Source organism: Pyxicephalus adspersus, chromosome 9 (genome assembly GCF_032062135.1).
Source record: "Pyxicephalus adspersus chromosome 9, UCB_Pads_2.0, whole genome shotgun sequence".
NCBI lineage: Eukaryota > Metazoa > Chordata > Amphibia > Anura > Pyxicephalidae > Pyxicephalus > Pyxicephalus adspersus.
Window position 1 is genome coordinate 11,862,310 of NC_092866.1, and position 19,597 is coordinate 11,881,906.

Here is a 19,597-nt window from a genome sequence, read left to right on the forward strand (position 1 = left end):
TTAATGATACTGTTGCTGTATGTTGTAACATACCAAGAATGGACTTCTATTATTACAGACATATTTCAATATTACAATCCAAAAAAAAAAAAGAAGAGAAAAGACTTTGTACATCGCTACGTAATATGTTGACGCTATATAAATACAAGTAAATACATAAAAGCATCACTGACGTGGTGCTGTCGGTGCCGTTGTGACCTCGCCCTGAATGCCTAACGTGTAAGAACGTCATCTGCTTGGGGATGAAGGGGTTAATCCTGGAAATCCCAGATCCTGGAAAGTCAGGTAGGGATGGCGATGGATTGTCAGCTCACACCCTGTGCAGTCACAATGTGTGACTGTGTGATCAGACTCCTAATTCAGCCGCTCAGTCACCTCTCCTCCCATTCCTCTGCCGTGCCCAGAATTATTCCTGCTTTTCATAGGAGATCGTCAGAATGGTAAAATAAATTGCTGCTCATGACTCGCCGCGGCGTAATAAAACGACTCCCTATCCATTGGGGGCTCCTTAAAAATTGTTTTATTTCCAGAATAATTATTGGTAGAGTAAAGCCTAATCATGGCTTTTTTTATTTTGGATAGCATTATTATTATTAATATTATTACCCAGTATTTATATAGCGCCAACATATTACTCAGCGCTGTACAAAGTCCATAGTCATGTCACTAGTTGTCCCTTAAAGGAGCTCACAATCTAATGTCCCTACCTCAGTCACATGTCATTAATATTTGGGGGAGAAGCCAAATAACCTAACTGCATGTTTTTGAAATGTTCTTTAAAAAAAAAAAAGGGTACAGCACCACTCCCTAATTCTCAGCGCACCTACATCAGGCATCCCGGGAGGCTCTTGGGTGCTCCTTCTGCGCATGCCCAAGCATCCCAGGCATGCGCAGAAGCCTTTTCACGAAAAAGGAACAAAAAAACTGCATGTGCAGTGAGATCGGCAAGTTTTTTTCGAACCAACGTCACCAAATCTTGCGCCTGGGTAGGGTGACGTAGGAAGTAGAACCCGGTGAAGAGGGGAAGATGGCGGTGCCCGGAGCACAGGCCCGTTGCCGGGATGACACGGGAAGAAATGGAAGATACCTAGATGGATGGGACTGCCCTGCGGGATTGAAGGTTAGTGGATTTTTTGTGTTTTGGGGGATTTTGAGTTTAGTTCCTCTTTAATTCTCTTTTGAGAATCCAACGGCTTACCCCAATTTTTTATTATAACAGAAACGTCCGCAGCGCCGCAAGCGTCTCAGACAGCAGGGTCATTGGAAATGATGTGCAGACGTCGCCAATCAAAGCACATCGGCAATATGCAGTCTGGTCCATGGCACTCTGCAACGCTCTGCAGCATCCTGCCCGGATGGAGTTGACATCTCACCAGTCTGGGCCATTTGCCAGTCTCCTACACACAGGCGCATACACATCTCTTGACACATCTCCTCCCCTTCCCAAGCTTTCACTCCCTCTGTCTGCTCATTTGCAATGCAAGGCTCACTTATCACACAAGCTCCCAGGCTGGGGATGTGTGCTGCAGAACACCCAGCCTGCTGTCTGCTGCAAGGAGGAGGCTGTATCTGATGCTGACCCCTGCCCTTACTCTGCCTGCACAGCTGAGGGAAGCTGCCACCCCTGGCTCAGTGTCTGGATGGATACCCAGCAAGGGCCTGATGCTTCAGGTAAGTCCTGTGCAGGTCCCCTGCATGATTGCACCTTTTTACTTTTTCTAAAAAACTGCACCTTTTTGGCATGGTTGGTAGTAGTTAGTTGCATTGAATCTGGATAGGAGATTTGTACACAGGCGAGTACCGCATAGCACAGAGGATGCTCCTTCCAGAATCATTCTGGATCGCTCACAGCCTCCAATGGCAAAAGTGGAATTTATTTATTGCATGTAACCTTTTATTAGTAGTATTAAACAGGATTTATATAGCACCAACATATTAGGCTGCGCTGTACATAAAATAAAGGTTGCAAATGACAGACTAATACAGACAGTGACACAGGAGGAGGGGAGGACCCTGCCCCGAAGAGCTTACAATTGTTTTTATTATTAAACACGTTTTATATAGCGCCAACATATTACGCAGCGCTGTACATTAAATAAAGGTTGCAAATGATAGATAGATACAGACAATGACACAGGAGTAGGGGAGGACCCTGCCCAAGGAGCTTACAATTGTTTTTATTATTAAATAGGTTTTATTTAGAGCTAACATATTACGCAGAGCTGTACATTAAATAAAGACTGCAAATGACAGACTAATACCGACAGTGACACAGGAGGAGGGGGGGACCCTGTCCTGAGGAGCTTACAATTGGTATTATTATTAAACAGGTTTTATATAGCGCCAACATATTACGTAGCGCTGTACATTATAGTGGTAGCAAATGACAGACAGATACAGACAGTGAGACAGGGGGAGGAGCGGACCCTGCCCCGAAGAGTTTATAATCTAGGACACCTTCTAGAAATGCAAGGGAACATTAAAAAAGAAATAATCTATAGAAATGGAGACTCGGCACGCCCTTTTACAGTTTCCTACATTCACTTACTGTTCTTTATTTCTTTATCCAACTTTGATATTTCAATAATAATAATAATAATAGGCAGGATTTATATAGCACCAACATATTACGCAGCACTGTACATTAAATAGGGGTTGCAAATGACAGATACTGACAGTGACACAGGAGGAGGAGAGGACCCTGCCCCGAAGAGCTTACAATCTAGGAGGTGGTATTTTGAGATGTATAGTTGTATAGGTATGCTGCACTGATTGCCAGTGTATTTGTAGCACATTCACAAGTTTTTTCCCCCAAGATGGGTTATAGTTGACTGTTCCTGTAGAAGCTCGTTAAGCTGTTGGGGTATATTGGAACACAAAGGGGTTTATATATATAAAGCAGTGAACGTGACATTCCCTGGTGGGAAATCAATGACTGCCATTAAAACACATGCACCTGGAAGACTCTCAAATGTTTCAGTGAATGTCAGATTCACTGTTGAATTAATAGACCCCCGTAGGCTAAGTGCTGCATGGCTGAAGGCTTTTGCACTTGCTATCGGAGTTGCATGACATAGGAACCCCATTATGTACAAATGCAGGGAGTGATTATTATTATTAATATTATTATTAATAAACAGGATTTGTATACCGCCAACATATTATGCAGCGCTGTACAATAAATAGGGGTTGCAAATGACAGACAGATACAGACAGTGACACAGGAGGAGGAGAGGACTCTGTCCCAAAGAGCTTACAATCTAAGAGGTGGGGGAAGTATCACACAATAGGAGAGGGGTGATGTTGCTGTCATGTAACTCTGATTGCGAGCGCAATATCCTTCAGACATGCAGCAGTCCCATAATGATCCCAATTTATCATCATCCAAATACTTGTTACAATGTAACACCACATTCACCATGAGTGAATAGTTATGGACACTTTGCAGGCACAAACAGTATGAGCCGCATGCAATTAAATGGCGCAATTGTTGCAGATTTCAATGGGTTTGCATGCGCATCATTTTCATTTTTGCATCATTTTCTGGAGTACCTAGTGAAAAGAATAACGCGGTGCAGTTTGGGGGAATATTTGGCCAGATTCTCCGAGGTCTAGAAAAACCACAATCCCAGTCTGGGAGGGAAGGAGGAAATGCGTCCGTTCACATTGATGGTCCCAGATCTTGGAATGCTAGGAATTTTTTTAGAATAGAAATAAAACAGCTGCATGGAATCGTTTTCTCCAATGTCATTTTGTGCTTTGATGGGACGGCGGTGTCACCGCTGTCTGACCGCCATCCATGGGGTGGAAAAGTCCCCAGCGCTTAGTTTAAGTTTTGCAAAGCTCCATATGCCGCGTCTCTAATCCCTGCAGCAAAAGCCTGGGGTTGTGGAAGGGGGGGGGGGGGATTACATAATCTAAAATTTTAATGAAGACCTCTCCACTTTAATTAAATGATTGCAGATTTAAAGGATAGGCACACCCAAAAGTCAGCTTTCAGGGTTTTCTAGTGAAATTCTGTTGCATCTGCAATAAAAAACAAAGTAAAATGCCATCTCCTGTGCTAAACAGATGAAAAAGATACAAAACCATTGTCTATTGTGTTCATATGTTTCTGAGATTTCAACCAGCATGCAGAGACCCGATTTTTCTCAGCAGCATTAATAGGTCTTGTTCCGCCCCCTGGCTCTGATTGGACGGCAAAAGGAGAAGCAGCAGACTGATGAGCTCATCTTTCTGTCCCTTTGTGGCTGAGAGGGGATAGTGAGGTGCTAGAAAAAATAATTCACCTGAAAGATTTGAGGAATGGTTTTGGTATATTAACTCTTGATTAAACTCTTTGTATAGATAACAATGAATAGTTAAAAGTTCTTATTTTTATTTGAATATGGAAATCTAGGCTAGTTTGAACAGTTAAGAAATGACAATTATTTTTGATGACCCCTATACTATGTTCCGTTCTTCTTCTTGTTTATTTTACCAATGTTTGTAATTGATAGTTTAAAAACTAATAAACTTTTTTTGAAAAGAAAAGAACAAATAATTCCTTACATTGTTAGTAATAAAAATGCACAATGATCCATAAATAATCCGCATTGGTTTAAATCTTTGATATCTTTGACTGTTTATCATTTTCTGAATGGGATCCCTGAATTTACTTTTATTTTTATCTGCCCCTAAATTATAGGTGAAAGGGACGTGCTGATTGGAAGAGAGAGCAGAGTAGTTGACCTATCAGAGTGTAGCTCCTCTTTCATTGTCCAATCAGTAGAAAGTGGGCGTGGACATGACCCCACTCTATTTTTTTATTCTAACACACAAAGTGCTGTCACTGCCCTGGCTGTACTACCTGGCAGAGGTGTATAATTTATATTAGTGACTAGATGGATACAGATACTTTTTACCGGATTCACATTTCTGTATTTTAATTGTTTTAGATGCCTGCCTGGAAGTTGTCCATAAACTAATTGCAAACCACAATCAAAAATGTATTCTGTTGCAGCTTAGAAGTCCTTAGATGTGGTGGTTGCATGAGTTTCCTTTTATTCTGTTATGTTCACCTGGTGATCCTGCCAGTAACACATGTTATGTCCCAGGGTGACAACACTTACTATAATGTAATAATGGAAGAGCAGAGTTGTCACCTCAGGCTTCTTTCCCGATATGGATTAAAGTTTTCTTTTTTTTTTTATATAAAAATGAAAAATGAATTATAATGTTTGGGTGCTCAGATCAAATACAAATTATTTTATTTGCATATAGTAATCATTGGAGTTTATGTTTTTTTATGACAATCATGATCATCCAGCTGCATCCCTGCAGCTTTTTAAGATACTTCAGGTTTCCCATTGTGCTCTGTACTGATTATCTTGGCATTATCAGTCACAAAGAGCTGGCAGACAGAAGGAGAGAGCAGAGAGATGACCTCATTCTTCCATTGCTGCTCCTTTTACTGTACAATTCCAGGCTGGGGTTTGCTCAACTGCAGAAGAGAGAAGAAAGGGCAGTGTTGCTTTTATTGCGATATATATATATATATATTTATATGCTATTATATCCTAAAAAAAATTGAATTTGTTAATGCAGCCAATGTTTCAGTGAATGTCAGATTCACTGCTTTATTATTAAACCTCAATGAGACTTCAATAGGATTAGAGACAAGGCCCCGCAATGCATTGTAGCCAGGGTGGACATAGAGAGGTGTAATGTGCCCCAATGTATGAGGGCCCTGGACCATCTAGAGCCAACAGGGGCCCCAAATTAAAATTGTAGTAAATATGTCCATGATATATTATAATTATTAATAAACTGGATTTATATAGCGCCAACATATTATGTAGTGCTGTAAATTAAATACTAGATATAGATTTCATTTGTTTTCAATTTTTCATTTTATTATTGTAAAAGAACTTCTTAAATGACAACCAATGCAAGACCTTGGATGCCACTGCAATCTGATTTCATTTGATTGGTGCAGAGCAATATAGGCGATTCATAGGAATCCCAACCAATGAAACACTTGGAAGCATGAAAATCTCTTCATTCGATTGGCACAAAGCAATTCATACAAAAAGGATTTTTTTTTAAAGCATTGGCTGGTCATATGACCCAATTTCTTCTTCTGCTTTATATTCTACAGCCAATCTGATTGGAAATAAATTGAATTAATTGGGTGTTTTATTTTTTTTTTTAAACCCCATCCAAATCAGACACAATGGGGTCACTCAGGGAGTAAATCTATCAATAAAATGTGTCAATCTGTACAAAATATATAAAACTGATATATATTCTGCATTCATGGAGGACAATATACCATTTTGTGTGATTGCGCCTTTATTACCCCATCCTATGGGGAGATCTGAGCGTTACACAGCTTTTTTCTGTCCTCATTAGCAGTCAGGCTGCATCTGGTGATGGCAAAGGTGGCACAGGGGTAAGTCCCCGGGGGGTGGCATGCTGGGAGTTACGTGGCATTTAATCTTAGCAACACAACTCAACTGGGAGTATAGATCACAACAACAAACTGGGGCCCGGGCCAAAGGCGGCATCATCTGCTATGGGAGGATGGGGCTGAATGTTTTATCTGGATTGTGTAGAAATAAATTCTGTGCTCAGGGCCGGATATAAATATGCAGCAAATGTGATAATTGTGTGTGTTGTGTTATAGTAGTTGTCTTTATCCTCAGAGTTGTGTCTCTTGCTCAGAAAAGCCAAATTGGTGGCAAGAGTACCAGCAATTGTAATTGCCCCCCACCAGCTAATGCAGAAAATAATACTCCCTATCTTAGAGGATCACTTACCCGACTGCATTATCCCACAATCCTACCTTACTCCACAGTCCGGCAAATCCAACCTGGCCCCTGCACTATGTACATTACATACACCTGACCCCTGCACTATGTACATTACATACACCTGGCACTATGTACATTACATACACCTGACCCCTGCACTATGTACATTACATACACCTGTAAACACAATAAATACATGTGATCTGTTACATACACCTGACCCCTGCACTATGGACATTACACACACTTTATCCCTATACTATGTACTTTCCACACACTTGAACCCTTGGCTGTGTACATCATATACACCTGACACCTGCAGTATGTGTGTTACATGCTTGTGACCCCTGCACTTTGTACATTCCACACACCTGTAAACACAATAAATACTTGTGATCTGTTACATACACCTGACCCCGGCACTATCTATGTCACATACACTTAACCCCTGCAGTATGTACATTTATATTACATACAAGTGACCCCTGCACTAAGTATGTTCGACATACGTTACCAAATGCAATGTAAAAGAAATACTTGTGACCCTTGCACTATGTTACATACATATAACCCCTACAGTATGAATGTTACACACACGTGACCCCTGCACTGTGTACATTATATACACCTGACCCCTGCAATAAATGCATTACATACAGGTGCAATCCACATACCTGAAGTATATGCTATGTACATTACTTATTTGTGACCCCTGCTCTATGTATGTTACATACTCTTGACCCTTGCACTATGTATGCTACATACTTGTGACCCCTGCACTATATACATTACATTCACCTGACCCCTCCACTATGTATACATGTGCCCGGCTAAAAGGGGCTGGGGAGAACACTGCATTTATTCAGCTGACCTCTGCACTACATATTTCACATAAACCTGACCCCTGAACTATGTACACTACAATCACCTATCCCCTGCACTATGTATGTCACATACACCTGACCCTTGCACTATGTATGTCACGTACACCTGATCCCTGCACTATGTATGTCACATACACCTGATCCCTGCACTATGTATGTCACATACACCTGACCCCCGCACTATGTATGTCACATACACCTGGCCCCCGCACTATGTATGTCACATACACCTGGCCCCTGCACTATGTATATCACATACACCTGATACCTGCACTATGCACACTACATTCACCTATCCCCTGCACTATGTATGCAACATACACCTGATCCCTGCACTATGTATGTCACATACACCTGACCCCTGCACTATGTATGTCACATACACCTGATGTATGTCACATACACCTGACCCCTGCACTATGTATGTCACATACACCTGACCCCGGCACTATGTATGTCACATACACCTGACCCCTGCACTATGCACACTACATTCACCTATCCCCTGCACTATGTATGCAACATACACCTGATCCCTGCACTCTTTTAATTACATACTTAGCAGGCACAAGTTTTATTTACCCATACCCTTCTAATCTCCATGCAGTACAGGGCTGCTCCAGGTCTTTTACAAATTTGGCATTTGGAGGAAGGGGATTTTTTTTCAGTACTTAGGTCTATAAATCCTGAAATCCTTGCAAATGAAGCTTGCATTTATGCTAATGTGTGCTTCGGGCATGGCATTACCTGCAGTCTGTAGCCTCTTCATGTATTAGGGATCAGCTGTCCTTAAAAAGAACATTGTCATGGGGGAATTACCGGGGCTCCTTTGGTTGATGGCTATCTGAAAGGCTAATTGGCTGACTGTCATGCTGAGCCTGTGCATCACTAAACAAGCATGCAGACTGCAAATAGTATTCTTCAATGGATTATTGTGTGACAGGGTGACAATGCAGGATCACATGTAGTAGACAGACATAGAGTTGTCACCGTTCAAAAAAATCCCTCATGAAAAAAATCCTGCAGATTTAGATAATTGGAAATTACTTTTGCAATGTTACATTTTGGTACATGGTTAGGTTTACATATACATGTATAATATATTTTTTTATTTCATATCTGTATACCAGCTATGATTTCATATTAGATTACCATAAACTCTCACAGCTTCTACAAAATGCTTTTAGAAAGCTTCATCTGAGATGCTATTAACTTGTTTGCTGATGCCAATAAACACAAATGCCGTTTGTTCTACATAATTAAAGGGTTTTCTTCTAATTTAGGCAGCCGGGGAAGCCAATGTAGCCTCTGTCCTGAAGAAACCTTTCATCCCAGTCCCGGAAGCCAGCAAGCCAATGCTTGAATAAATGTTTGATTCAAAATAGGAAGCCATTGAGTCCTCAAATCAGCGTGTGGACTGGGAATCTTTAGGACAGTGACCTGGGCTGTGCCCTGGGATGGCAGCAAATCTTCTGATATCATTATTTTATATATAAACATGCAAGGATAATGCGACCCCTAAACTCTCGTGAAAGGGAACAGGATGGAGGTGGATGAATGATGTAGTCAAAGCACGGGATGGTGGGTTCTATAAAAAGGCATTTGAATATAATTACAGCACTGGGGGGTTCTGTTGGGTGGTATGTTGTAGAGTTGATTCTTTCCAAGATATTTAGTGAGGTTGGGGACTTGAATCTTCCTGACAAGTCCTGTCATTCTTTCATGATGCTTTTGTAAGTTGAAACCCTGCATGGTGTATACATACCGGTACTTGTGACCCCAGCACTAAGTACATTTCATAAACATAATCCCTGCACCATGTATTTTGCATAATAATGTCCTCTGCATTCTATGTATTTCACACACTTGACCTAAAGTGGGATGTTAACTCAAATGACAAGTCATGTCATTCTTTTAAGCTGCTGCTGTGGCCCTGCACTGTGTAGGGTGCATAGTTGTGACCCCTACACTATACACATTACATTCACCTGACTCCTGCACTATGTATGTTATATACATGTAAACCATGAACTTTATAGGTTACATTCACCTGACCCCTGCACTATGAATATTACATACTTGTGACCCCTGCACTACATACATTCCATTTACCTAACCCACTCCACTAGGTGTGTTACATACCTGTGACCCCTGCACTATGTATAGTACATTCACCTGACCCCGGCACTATATACATTACATTCTCCTAACCCCTTCACTATGCATGTTACATACCTGTGACCCCTGTGCTTTGTATGTTACATTAACCTGACCCCTGCACTATACACATTACATTTATCTGACTCTGCACTATGTATATTACATACCTGTGATCCTTGCGCTACATACATTCTATTTACCTAACCCACTCCACTATGTGCGTTAGATACCTGTGACCCCTGCACTATGTATAGTACATTCTCCTAACCCCTGCACTATGCATGTTACATACCTGTGACCCCTACGCTATGTATGCTACATTCACCTCACCCCTGCACTAGATATATTACATTCACCTAACCCTGGCACTATGTATGTTACATACTTGTGACCCCTGCACTATGTACACTACATTTACCTGACCCCTGTACTATGTATGTTATATTCACCTGACCCCTCCACTATATACATTACATTCACCTGACCCCTGCACTATGTATGTTCTATACCTGTACCCCTGCACTTTGTACACTACATTTGTCTGACCCCTGCATTATTTATGTAACATACCTATGACCCCTGCAATCTCTGGGTTTCACTGTTTTGACCCAGAGTGGGGTTTGAGGACAGAGCTGAAGATTTCAACCCACCTGACAGGTTCTGTTACTCTGATTCTGACTGTTTAAAATTGCTTTGTAGATTCCATCGCCACACCAAGTGCTTCTTGGACAGTGAGGGAGCCAGAAAAAAGGACTGGGGCATAAGGGCATTTGCCCCCTTAACCAGCATATAATAAAATTTGTTGGGCTGGTGGCCATGTTTGGAATTCCTTCACCATTCAGGCTTTGATGAGGGCAGGACCCTGATTGGCAGGGAATAGTTTTCTGTTTATATCTGGGTCATTTGAAGCACCAACTTAATTTGTGGCTGTGGCATGCCATGTTATCTATAACCAAAAGGCAGAAATAAAAGGATTGTTTTATAGGAACACTCAACTTTCACTATCTCCACCAATTACCACGGCACCATGACAGAGATCTGTTCCTACCATGAAAGGGCCACTTGGTTTTGTTTGCCATCAAGTTCTTATTTTCGCCCGACATCTGGACATGTTTCACCCTGCAAGATGTTGCTTTGCCTGGGGCTTCCAGGGGATCTGTAAGGTTATGTCCTCCACCACGGCTTGGTCCTAACCCCACCTGCTACTAGCCAGACATGAAGCAATGGATAGAAATACTGTCATGCTATACTTCATGACGTGGATTGAACTGCGTGGTTATTATGGTGTGATCTTCCCCACATGGCCAAAAAGTAAAAAGTAGTCTTGGCTCAAAAGTAAAACTCCCTGAGAATATTTTATAATACTCACCCTTCCACCATCCATAAACATAGGCTGTTATGCCATGGAAAATGAAAGATTCTAATAGGTTCATTGCTTTTGAAACATTTTTGTACATGAGACCTAATGTGCTAACAGCTAGATCAATGGGAACAAATGGTACAAGTGTCCTCCTTATATACTCTTGTTCTCCTTCTGGCTAGCCCCAAAGGCATAGGGATGACCAAGCAAGGTCTAGCTGACACTGTGAGGTCCTCTCTTTCCCTGTTCTCTGTTCATTTTGCTGATGATACAGGAAGTAAAGGAAGTTCCAGACTACTACTAATTGCCACTGGCATGGTTTAATCCAATGAAACTGTTCCCTCTACTCTTCTACACAACAATACCAATATGGCGCCCCAACCAACTGCAGCATTTGTTATAGCCACCTAGGCAATGCTAAACATTGCTCTCCATTATAATCCCATTTCTGGCCATCCGTAGACTACCACAGAGTGTGTTCTGTGAGAGGAGACTGCAAAGATAAGTGTGTGCTATAGAAGAAAACCACTGCACCCATACCATTATATGGAAATCCACATCTTTCCAATATGATGGTCTAAACAATGCTAAGTGCTTTGCATTTGGGCTTTTGCTCGTTGTTAGTAAACACCTCCTTAAATTAGTCAATCACATTTGTAGAAAATTGCTTCGGCAGGGTTCTAGTTTCGCTACACATACATGTTACATAAGCAGGAGAAATTGTTTGTAAGACTTAGAAGAAAACAGCAGGGAGCCACTTGTAGACAAAAAGGTTTTAATTCGAAGAATGGAAGCTGTTAGATGGATGGAAAATAGCTTCATGAGTGGAGCTTCAGGACATAAGTGGATACAGACCATAGGGGACATTTACCTAATTTGGCTATTATTTGGAATACATAAGCAAGTCTTTCAGGAAATCACTGGAACTAAAGATACGTATAGACAAGTTGGCATTTCAAGATGACTTGACAATTTCCATTGACCACAAGTACAAAGTGTCCTGCTTGTGACTTAATATGACCACAATGGTGGCTAAGAATGGTAAAATGACATACATATAAAATTTCTATTGTATTTCAGACCAGTAATTGTATTTATTGCTGTAAACAGGATTTGATTCACCAATAACACTACCCACATACTTTTATGAGACCAGGATAGCGATGTTAGTTTAGGACTAGCATAGGAGACCTTTGTTTAGTTTTAGGATTTTCAACATTAATAAAGTTTAAGTTTTTAAGAAAAGTACTGTGGCCCACAAAAGCCTGTCTCTTCCGACTTGTTCCTTCATCTTTATGCACCTTTAAGTACAATTGATAAGGTTAGATGTTCATCTGGAAGTTATCTGTAACTCTTACATTGATTTGTATGTCTGCACTCTGTATTGTGTATTGCATAGGAAGATGATGGCGCTATATAAATCATGATAATAAAAAGGATAATAGTAATAATAATAGTCATAATTCTCTTTCTGGTATATTAGGTAATGTATAGTTTGTTTTTGGTGTTGATCTTCCTTTCCCATTGATGTCTAAATCTTCATTTTGTTATCCTATACAGCCTGTGCAGAGCAGATCAGACAAAGGGAGAACTCAGCCATCCCTCCTCCTAATGCCCCTGCAGAGGTGACTGTAGAGGAACCCCAACATTCGCCAGCTGTCGAAGAAGAATCAGGAATCCTGGCACCAAGTTCTGGCCTTCTTCAGGTCACAGAACGAAGACGTAAGTATTCAGAGTCGGATTCATTGTTCTATGAGTTCTGAGCTGTTTTTAGTTCATGGTTCCATCCCCCTTTACACATGTATAATGGAACAATGCAAAAGACTCAAATCACTGTAACATTCTTGTTCTTGGTGAAAATTCACCATAGGAGGATTACTGGGACAGCAAAGAAACTTTAGCTGCTTCCATGGCATTGCTTACTTTTTTGTCCAAACGAGTCAGTCCCTTACTGGTAAGAAAGATCAATAATTCATCAGCATCACAAGTGTCGGCTGTTTCTGTATAAATCTATACATCTGATCTGAATATTGTTTTATATACAATCATGCACCCCCTCTTTAAATAAAAGAAAGATAACCAATTGGTGAAAACAATAACACTAATACCTCCTCCAAATACATCAGATGCTGCCCCCAAAAAAAGGATATAATCAAATTAATTCAAAAACCAAAGGAAATTGGGGTTTTCACGGCAATTCAATAGTATATTAAATAATAAAGTACATATACAAAAGTAGTAAATTGATTCTACATATTACAGTAGATTAACGTGGTCCTTCCTATTAGACAATTCATGGGAAGTGAGACTTTTTAGCTATACAAAGGAATCCCTAAAAAATTTGAAATAATGGCAGGAATAATGTCTTGTGTCCCAATGCGTTTCCCCAACGGGCTTCCTCAGGGGATATGTTGAGAATGTTACAATACTATATAACAATACTAGTACTTTAATATTCAATATATAATATGGAATTGCCACGAAAACCACAGTTTCATTTTGTTTTTTTATATTTATTTGAAAATAAAAAAAGACTCAAAGTGGTGCTCATCTCTTCATTGCTGCACTCCTTGCCCTCTTCTATTGTAACTTGCTTCACCTTTTCTGGGTAAATGATGCCCAGCATCATTCACTCCATTTTCTATGAGATTAGAACGTCAAGGAAATGCCCCCTGAGTGCCATCAGACGTCATGGATTCATACAATAATAATGTGGAGAACAACGTTCATGTCATTACATGGTGTCATTCATCATAGAAGACCCACCACTGCTGAGGTCCAGGATGAGCTCAGGTGGGCAGACCAAAGACAGCTCAACGATAGGTAAACATATTTACAATGTTGTATAAATATGCAAAGGAAGAGTTCCATGATTTTTTTAACCAGGTGAGAAGATATTCTAACAAGCCAGAGAAAGTATTTGTACTACACACAGCCGGATTCCAGTTTCAAGTGCACACATTCTAGAAGAACCTGTGGCCGCTAAAGCCACCAACAACTGCCACCTATTCTGGTGCTGGCATGTACTGGTACTGTAAGAAAAGTACCTGGCTTACCTTAGCAGCAGCACACCATACCAGGAGAAAATGCATCCAGATTGCAACCTGCTTTCTTGGTGACCTGAGCCTTCCTGCTCTTCTCTCCTTCCTATTGGAAGATTAGTGAAAAAGATTGGGCTTTCTAATCAATATGTAATTTATGGGCTTGATTTAATAAAGCTCTCCAAGGCTGGAAAGGATACACTTTCATCAGTGAAGCTGGGTGATCCAGCAAACCTGGAATGGATTTCTTCAAAGGAATTTGATATTTGCTAGCAAATGTTTTGAATCCTGGACCAGATCCATTCCAGGTTTTGTTTGCTGGATTACCCAGCTTCACTGATGAAAGTGTATCCTTTCCATAAATCAGGCAAAATGAAGTCAGCATGCAGTTCCTCTCCACTATGTGGCTAGGCTCATAAAATGATATACTGTATATGCATATGTCATATTTATTTTTCTCTGTGTATGGGTCCTCTGGAGTTACGAGTCCTTTCCTCGCACCTTTGCAGAGCCTCTGAGCAGCGTCTCCTCTCTTGAAGTGCACTTTGATCTTTTGGACCTGACAGAACTCACAGATATGTCAGACCAGGAACTGGCCGAAGTGTTTGCTGACTCTGATGATGAAAACCCCCACAATGAGCCACTGCCAGGTATGATGTCCTATAGTGATGCTGTGGTCATGTGATGAAGCCATGAAATGTAAAATAGACATGGGGGAAGATCCTTGTACAGGGCATGCACGGCCATTGTGCTTATAATACAGATATGTGGGATTAAACACTATGGGGCTCATATAATAGGAAGCTGAACATTTAATAGTTGTGTTCATACTAAATACCCAACCCTGTGCCATTGAAATAAACAGAACTTGCTGAATGATTGAAGTGAATCCTTAGTTAATAGGTGAATATTCATAGCCTTGTCTACATATCTCAAGCAAGACTGTATCACCTTGAAACATTATGTCTGATTTATTAAAGCTCTCCAAGACTGGTGAAGATAGACTTTCATAGAGAACTTGGGTGATCCAGCAAACCCAGAAATGGATTTGGACCAGAATTGAAAACATTTGTCTACTAAAAATGATTTTTAGGAAATCTATTCCAGGTATTCTGGATCACCCAGGTTCTACCATAATAGTCTATCTTCTCCAGTGTAATAAGCCAGCCCACAGTCTTACTTCAAGTCTGCTGTAAAGCAATAACAATAAAGCCAACTTGATCTCCTGTGTTATTTTTAGCACAAATGGAGTGAGCTGAAGCAGAAAGAACATAAAGCAGATCATGACAAATATAGAATATATTCAGTCCTCACGTCTGCAAGGATTTTAAGTAATCATGAAAGCTCGGTGGTATTTCATGTATAGAGGAAGGTCATGGAGACTGCCGCAAATTGTAATATTGTGCCACTTATATCTCTAACATGAGTCGCATAGTTATCCAAAATAAAGGTAAAATTAAAAAAAAATTATATATATTTAGCTATTTTGTTTTAACTTTAGCAAGGCAGTTAATAGATAATAAAGGTAAAATTAGAAAAAATAAAGGCAGTTTCATGGCTACCTGAAGGTGCTGTTAGCAAGGCTGCCATCTTTATCCTTTCATCACTAGTTTGTGATTTGTACCAGACATGGGCATATCACGTGATGGAGGTAAGAACATTATAAAACCGGTCAGCAATCACACCTTCAATGTTTTGTACCCAATTGGTTACTTTTTTGGGCACCACTTTTTTATGTACTGACCAGTGTTTCTTTGTACGGCCATTACTATTCCTTGCTGCCTATTTCAGCATGGCCATGTATGCTATGGGGTAGACTATGGTGGTTTAGGTTTTGTATTCCGGCTCTCCTCCTCATCAATACCACACACTGTATGGCAGATCAGAAGTACATGGGGGGCATGATGCAGACCATAACGCATGCCTTACCTTAGAAGGTACCATATGGGACGAGAGCTTTCTTTATGGACAAAGCTAACTCTACTGCCCAAGATAAGGAAATGCAATTCTTGCTGGATACCATTTATCCATGGGAATTTTATCTGAATCTCCTATCTGCCATTAGTCAGAGTAGGGTGATATCACACCACCCCCAAACTTGAGGTCATAAATTGGCTCCTTTACCAGCTGATGACTACTTCATCAAGAGGGGAACCCTTATAATGAAATTGTTCTAAATACCTTAAGGATAAATAATATATTTAGGTTTGAGGCTTTTGGGTGATGTTGGTCATCTTTTGTCCCTCTACATCCCCTTGGGAGTTTTTGTGTCCATTACTTACCAGTTGGATGGAGACCAGAATCGGTCATCTATACAAAGTTTGTATTTGCCTCTGAACCCCCTTAGGATGTTGGATCATGTTCCCAGAATCCATATTCATTTTTGCATAAAGGATTATTATGTAAAAATGTTTGAACAAACTAAAAAAAAGCACAAATCCCACTAAAACAAATACATTTTTGTCTGTTTTTGCATGAAGAGTCAAAGATTTAACAAAGTGCATTTTAACTTTTTATTCCTTTCCTATATATTGTTTTTTAATTAATTGAATTGATTGATTTAATGTACTATTTTTTACTTTTTTACAAGGCCCCATTTGTATATATTTTGTTCTTAGTTGTGATGGAAAAATTATGGAATGTTGGAATATTATAACCAATAACCAAATATTTTAACACCCTAAATAAAGGATGATGACTTAACTGCCCCAACCCATCAGTGAGGCAGGACAATCCAGTGTAACAGATCTATTTGAGCAGTGGATAGAAAGAATTGGGCTAAAGAGTTTTGGCTGCTTAACTTTTTCTATTTTAATCAAAGGGATAATCTTCCTGTCCTGATATCAGAGAGGAGACCTGGAGACAAAAGCATAGCTTGGAGTTGTGTCCTCTAAAGCTGGCCATAATAAATTCCAAATGGCGGCTGGGCCCTGTGACCTTGGAAAATTATTTGCCATACAAAATGAATTTCGACTAAACCGTATATTGCGTTGCAGTAGAGAAGGAAGGGTAAAAAAAAATGACCAAGCTTTGCAGGTGACTCAGCATTTATCCCAAGGCTAATGAACCTTTAATAAAAGAATTCCAGTGCAGAGTAAGTGCGTGCTTAGAATACATGAAGGATCAGCTCAGCTCTCCATCTCTTCCCATGACCTTGTTAGTCAAGAAAGGACAAGTCGTAGGCAACCTAGATCCATTCTGTATTTATATTTCTATATCAGGATTTAGTGTTCAGGGGAAATTCCCTTTTCTGATACCATTTCTTCATTTACAGGTCTACAGTTACCTCCCCTGCCACGTGCTGGGTATCTACGTTCTCCATCCTGGACCCGATCACGAGCAGAGAGAGAGAAGAAGCATCTCAGTGACTCAGAACTGCAAGGGGGCCTGCTGGACACATTCCTTGCTGTAGAGAGATCCAAAGAGAATTAAAAAAAAAGCCTTTACCCCAAATCAAACTGGTCCCTGCTCCCCTCTTATCATCCATATCAGGGAACGGACCACAGAAAGTGCCAAGACCATAGCTCTCAAAACTGCATTAACTACAGAGACCATCTTGATGCTGCCCTTATTGGTAGAACCTCGCTGGGCATATAGACTGCACAGAGAATAGAACCTGGGTCCGGAATCCTAACTCCCAAAACTTTCTTGCAGCACAAGGAGCTTTTAGTGGAGAAGCTGCAAGTAAAGATGGAGGATCAGTAAGTGCACTAGTATAGGTGACATTGTAATATTACCAGCAATGTAATATGTTTAAAATCAAGGCATCAAAGAACCACAGTACAAATCAACCAATGGACTGCCCTTCAATATCATTCCCTGCTCTGTGATCTACATGGTGCTCAGAGATGGAGGAATACCCAAAGGATGTAACAAGACGCTGACACTTAATACCTAATTGCTTTTTTAGGTTTAAACAAGCAGATGCTGACTGGTGAAATATTAAAGAACCCAGCACATCCATGGTGGGACTTCCATGAGATCTGCCACCATACCACCCCTCCACTAAGAGTCACAAAGACAGGAGCACACTTTAAGATGGTAGTTTGCAGCTTTTGGGACTAATTAAAGTTGACACAACGTCTCTCATAAGCACAGAGTTTCCCCTCGCAGCCTTAAGTACACCTCATCTACCACACCTTTTATTACCCCTACTCCACCCGTTGGGTCAAAGACTTACGTGGGTCATGTCGGTGGTCAAATGAAGTACACAAGCAATCTGTCAGATAGTTCTCACGTCATCTTGAAGAAGCAGCGTTCCAATGTGTATTCCAAAGTCCAGGTGACCACTTTCGTTTCGTTACTTTGGTGACACTTTTGCACTTTACAATCACATGAAGTGGCTGCACCCCACAAGCAAAGGGTTTTTTTTTTTCCTCGAAGGCCCCATAGGTGGGGGAGGAATATGGCACTTACGGGGTTTGTCGTTGATGGTTTTAGATGGTTCTGTTGCTTCCAACATGTTGCATTAAATTCTTTCTGAACCACAAGTTTATGCATATTTGTTTCTGTGTCCAGTAACATTCAGTGTTTCCAAAAAACCTCCTATATGCTGCTTCTGAGTACCACCTGTAACGTTTCTCAAGTTGCCCATTCCGAAAGAAACTTTGCAGAAATTCTGTGCCACCTACATACATAGCAATTGTGAGATTGTTAAAGGCTAAATCCTGTCTATGTTTTTAAAACGGTAAAAGTAAAAAAGCCGCTTTGCCAGAACTTCATCAGCTCTCCAGTGTTGTCCCCTGCGGTAACCCCTTTGACTCCAAGAGGTGTCCAAATTCTGGGAGTCATTGAACACAGAAGACTGATAGGATTCATTGGGTGCAGGGTGTCATTGAACCACCCCCTACATTTACAATGCAATGATATAGAAAGCAGCGCCGAATCATTTAGGACCACCCAGCATGGGGAATAGTGGAAAAAGAAGGGCAACCAGCGGCATTACATGACCAGCCTGAGGGCATCTGAAAAAGGTAAATATATAAAATAATAAGGTTCAAATTTTACTTCTTGGTTTAAGGTATCAACAGGTTTCTTTAGTAATCTACACCTGCACATGACTTTAATACTGCCATCAAAAGCGTAGTAAACAAGACTGCAAGAAAAAGGCCATCTTCATTTAGTTCTTGGCTGGTATCACTATAATTTTATTTCTAAAAATCATTAGCAGCTTCAACCACTGCTACTAATACCAGCATATAAATGTCTGGCAGAAAAAATTAACTACTCGGCGCTCTGAAAATAAAGCTAAATATAAACAACTGTTACCATTCCAAAGTATTTGGAATTCTGAGTGTCTAATTTACCATTCAAGGTTGATTCTTTTTTATCGGTTGATGCCACTACCTTGCTTTCTGA

General features: G+C 40.5%; 1 protein-coding gene across 1 annotated transcript; it reads left to right on the top strand.

The window, feature by feature from the left end:
- The first annotated feature begins 1,340 nt into the window (after positions 1 to 1,340).
- DBNDD1 (dysbindin domain containing 1) lies at positions 1,341 to 18,729 on the top strand. Its single transcript, XM_072422597.1, has 4 exons — positions 1,341 to 1,671; positions 12,759 to 12,920; positions 14,749 to 14,889; positions 17,514 to 18,729. The coding sequence occupies exons 1-4, from the start codon at positions 1,356 to 1,358 to the stop codon at positions 17,669 to 17,671; spliced, it is 777 nt and encodes a 258-aa protein (XP_072278698.1). The 5' UTR covers positions 1,341 to 1,355; the 3' UTR covers positions 17,672 to 18,729.
- Positions 18,730 to 19,597: the final 868 nt, after the last annotated feature.